Here is a 4,735-nt window from a genome sequence, read left to right on the forward strand (position 1 = left end):
GTTCTTTCAATGTTGTTTTTTAAGTTGTCTAAGTTGATTTAACTTTTAACCACTAGTTGTTTCAACTTTTTACTGTAAGTTAAAACAAAGATTTATTTTACATTATAGTGTATGAAAACATAATTTACCTAGTCCAACTAACTCATATTTCTGCATTGTTATAACTCATAATTCAAAGTTAAAATAACTTATCAACATTAATACAACTTGCCATTTCAAGTCTAGATGATTTAACTTTAAAATCTGTTGCAACTTAGATGTATAAGTTATCCTGACTAATAATTCCAAGTTTCCTTATTTTAGAAACATTCACTGAATTCTCAAAGCCTCTGTTCAGAAATATAACATTTATTTGAAAAACAATGTTATACAGCTTAAAACTCAAATATGCCTTCACACCTAAATAGGTGGGTTTGACGCTGAAGAATCAGGCTCATGTAAGACAATCAATGGGTTCATACAATTCTGAGATGAACAAGAGCAATGTTGCATGTTGGTAAATCTTATCAACTCTTTTTCAAAAGCTGACTGTTAACACATCAGTCTCAGTTATGATAACTGCCAGTGCTGGGGTTGAGAGAGAGAGTAAAGTTTTATCAAATCCAAATATAAACAAGAACAATATGATACAATGTATCATGGTACAATCCCAAATAACAAGTTTAACAAATCTGCTGGTTTGCACATTCTTCCAAAACTTGAAATGAAGAACAATCCCAGAGTAGTTTCTTCTACAAGGACTTACAGGCGATATCTGAGCAGTTTGTTCCTGAGACCATGGATTTTTGCTGAGCACTGGTCCGATTTAATGCTCATGATGACCCTCTGAAGGAATTCAAAGGAGTACTTCATGTTGCGGGGGTATTCGAGGTTCAGGCAGTAGATTGCGGCCATTAACATGGCAAAGCCTGTGGGCACATCTTTGATGTCATGAACGATGATCCTCTCCTCTGCCACCACAGCCACATTAAATACTTCCAGAGGAAATGCATCATGGAGAGGGCCTTCGTGTCCAATAAGCAGTCCGACCTGCATTCCCTTCATAACCACATCGAGGGTTTCTCCATGAGCCTAATGACAAAGACATACACATCTTAACTGACATCTCCTGTTTGTAATTTAAAAAATGCAAAACAACAATATACCAATTGCTATTATTACATTTCAGATATTAGTAGCCTCAAAACAGACTGGATTTTGTTGTGCCAATGCCAAAATCAAGTCATTATTTTGTTAGTTTATCAGTAACTTGGTGTTCATTTATCTGTTCTTTTAACCACAAATCAAGCTCACTATGACATTGCATCAAACATAGATCATGTTAGGAGTTATGGCAGTTTTCCAATGAAAAACTGTTTTTCTGGATATTTTTAATGACTAATGAATAATTTATTGTTAAGGCAGCCAACTATCAATTAAAGAAACTGACTGAAATTTGTTTCCCTACCAATAAATGAAGACCACTTAAAATATGTGTAATGAATTTTAATTTATTTTCCCCCAAAGTATTTAATGTTCAATTTTAAGACTTTAACCTATAAATAAGATTATTTTTTACAATGCTAGAAAAATATGACATTAGGAGGACAATACAAGACAAACGGCAAGGTTTGGTGTATAATGCTTTTGAGTTGGGGGTATGTATCCATGTGAGTACTAACATGGATTGACATGTTGAAGTATGGTGTAGCTTAACCCACAGTAAGAATTTTTACAGAATTTGTATAAAAATAAGCATTTCTTTGGCAATGGCAATGTCTCAAATGAAGTGCGAGAAAAGTGAGTCTAGTGTAAATCGTGTTAATATACTGACTTACATCACACATCCTGATTATATCGGAGGAATCCTCTGAAAGAAATTGAGGAAGACCAAGTAGGGCAGCTGCTCTCCTGTTTTGGTTTGTGTCCTTAAGGAAAAAAAATATGACAAGAGTTTCAGTGAATCCTAAGCTAGAATCCACATTCATAAACATTATTAGTAATGTTTTTCTCTATGTACATACCTCTTTTTGAAGACACTCCAGAATTCCACTCAGGGTCAACCTTCTGCTCGATGCAACAGCAGCTTTGTACACTCCCAAAAGACTTGGCACCATGGCATCTAGTCCTTCCAGGAATGACTCCAGCAGGTCTGTAGTGACAATTCTGCGAAACTCAGCACTTAGCTGAAACAAATAACAACAAAACAGCAGCGAAAAGGACATGAGTCAAATCAAAGCAGCATAGCGCTGTAGCAGTAGGAACAAAAATCACAAATATCACTGCAAGAAAGAGAACATGCTTGTTGTGGAAGAAGCATTCAGATACCTCAGAAGTATCAATACTGTACTGCAATTCAAAGTCCTACATGCAAAACATTACTTGTGCTAAGTACTCTAGCATTATCGGCAAATGTAAGGCACTAAAAGTAAAATATTCATGTTGTACTTAAATCTCCCTCCTGTCAGTGTTTTACTATTATATCTAATGTCTATGGATTAGCATTACTACCGCATTCAAATTTAAAACATCTGGAGATACATGGTTTCACTGGACAGGAAATCTGAAAGTAACTACTAACTAAATAAATCAGACAAACATAGTGCAGTAAAAAATAAAATATTTGCCGTGAGAGGTAGAGGAGTAAAAGTAAGCAATTGTACAAAAAATAAATACCGTACTCCAGTGAAGTACAAGTACCTGTAATTTGTACCTAGTAAATTGTAACTGAATAAAGTACTTGAGTAAATGACTTTCACTTCCACTATTGTTTTTGACCACACATAACAAAATACAGGAAGTGTATGCAGTACTGAGTTGGCAAAGGATTACCTGTCTTTGAGAAAACAGTGCAGGCCATCTGTCCATGACTTCAGAGATGAGTGGCTCTTCACCGATGATCTCCTGTCTTCGCTTTGAGAATGTTGCAATCATCAGGTCATCCAGGAGTTGTAAATCTGGATCTCTCTTCTGCACTTCTAGAAGCATTGTCTCACGATCCTTCTCTGATTTAACAGCAGTCTGTCCATCAGGTGGCTCTGGCAGGTAGTGGATCTCTCCCTTTTTTGACTTCTTGATTGGCTTGCAGCATCCCTCTCCCCTTTTTCTTTTATTCACAATAACTTCAGGGCATCCAGCTGCCATCATTTTCTGACGGTAATTGCCCATCTTGAATCTCAAGCTGAACACCCAGCAATACCATCCTTTACCTGACCCAGGCTCGCTGAGACAAGGGTGCTTTGCAACAAGAGCTTTGGCTACGCTTTCACAATGGTCTTTGCTGGGATAGGCTGTGATTTTGGATATGATATCAGCAAGTCTATCCAATATTTCACTCTTCACACCCTTTGAGATGACCATCACAGTTCCATCCTTGGCATAGGCATCATTTGCTGCCCGTAGTTTAAACTCAACATCATGGGAGAAAGCTGGGATAACAAAGAGATCAGGCCATTCAGCTGAATCACAACTCCTCGGAGAACCAAGGCTTGCAGTGTCTAATGTTGAGTCAGAAGCCACTTCAGAGGACGTGAACAAAACTTTCAGAGTGGCTCGTTCCATTGGTAGGTCCTTGATATCTGTCAAATTACAGAGCTCATTCCCAAAGTCTGGATCTTCAAATTGTAAAATGAAGTTCCCTCGGAGGCCCAGAGTGTTGCGCAGTACTATACACAGTTCATCGACCGACGACGGAACATCCTGTAGAGTGACACACCTTATTTCCTGAGGTGAGACGATAACTCGGAGAAGCATCATTGAGGAGTAACCAACAGCTGAAACACAGTGAACAAACAAGAAAACACTTAATATTAACAAATTGGATGATAAAATAGGCACATTTACTGCAGTTAAGTGTATGTGATTGTGTTGATCAAACAGTTACTACCCTGTTATATGCTAGAGAGAGGAAGGGTGTATTTAAATGTACAAAACAACCTTCCCTAATCAAACATTACCTTAATGTAACAAGAATGTCCTTGGAGTGACGAGGAGCTTTCCTTCAACAGGGTATGCAGCAAGAAGGGTGTAGTCATTCAGACTGTGGGGATCAACAACCACGGTTACTTTAGGGTCTCTTTTGGCCAGCTGGTAACACCTGACATGCTCCACGAAGGCCGCTGTGAATAGTTCCATAATGAATGATATGCAACCATCCACTACACAGATCTCCAGTACTGTCCCAAAATCTGGCAGTCCACTTGTCTGTCCAACTGAGAGCACCATTCCTTTAGAATATTTTGTCCCATTTATGTGAGCAATGGAGGTGAGGGAAACAGAGTCGAGACCTTTAAACTTATTCCATAAAGCCTCTCTGATAGCAGCATCCAAGATGCCCACAGACACAACTGATACTCGCCCAGTCTCAATGCTTGGTTTGAAAATTGTTGGCATCTCCAAATAATATGCCAACATCAGCTGATGTCTTGTGGCTAAAGTGTGCAGAACATTTTTGAAGTTCCCAGTGTTGTGAACCACTTTTTTAAAGAATGAATGTTTTGCCTCAAAGAGTATTGTCCAGAACTCAATAAGCGGACCAAATTTCTTGATCAACACAGGATAATGTTCAAGATAATGATGTTTAGGGCGTAGTTTAGTACCAGGAAATATTTCTAAAAGCAACTGTCTATGGTCACAGATTTTTGCTTGTAGGTAGCACAGGGTCTCTGTTGTGAATGAGGGGCTGGATAACAGCTCCACAATGTCTTTCAGCTCAAGGATCAGGGACCAAGTTTTTTCACATTCTGGGATTCGGTGG

General features: G+C 38.4%; 1 protein-coding gene across 1 annotated transcript; it reads right to left on the reverse strand.

Annotated features, from left to right (window-relative positions):
• Window positions 1-741: 741 nt before the first annotated feature.
• Window positions 742-3,732, reverse strand: LOC147260395 (sterile alpha motif domain-containing protein 3-like). Its single transcript, XM_086205229.1, has 3 exons — window positions 2,812-3,732; window positions 2,004-2,165; window positions 742-1,071 (listed from the first exon to the last, which is right to left on the reverse strand). The coding sequence occupies exons 1-3, from the start codon at window positions 3,730-3,732 to the stop codon at window positions 742-744; spliced, it is 1,413 nt and encodes a 470-aa protein (XP_086061355.1).
• Window positions 3,733-4,735: the final 1,003 nt, after the last annotated feature.

The sequence above is a fragment of the Aulostomus chinensis genome, chromosome 6, assembly GCF_037954235.1.
Source record: "Aulostomus chinensis isolate RoL2024-O1b breed Wild chromosome 6, RoL_Achi_v1.0, whole genome shotgun sequence".
Taxonomy (NCBI): Eukaryota; Metazoa; Chordata; class Actinopteri; order Syngnathiformes; family Aulostomidae; genus Aulostomus; species Aulostomus chinensis.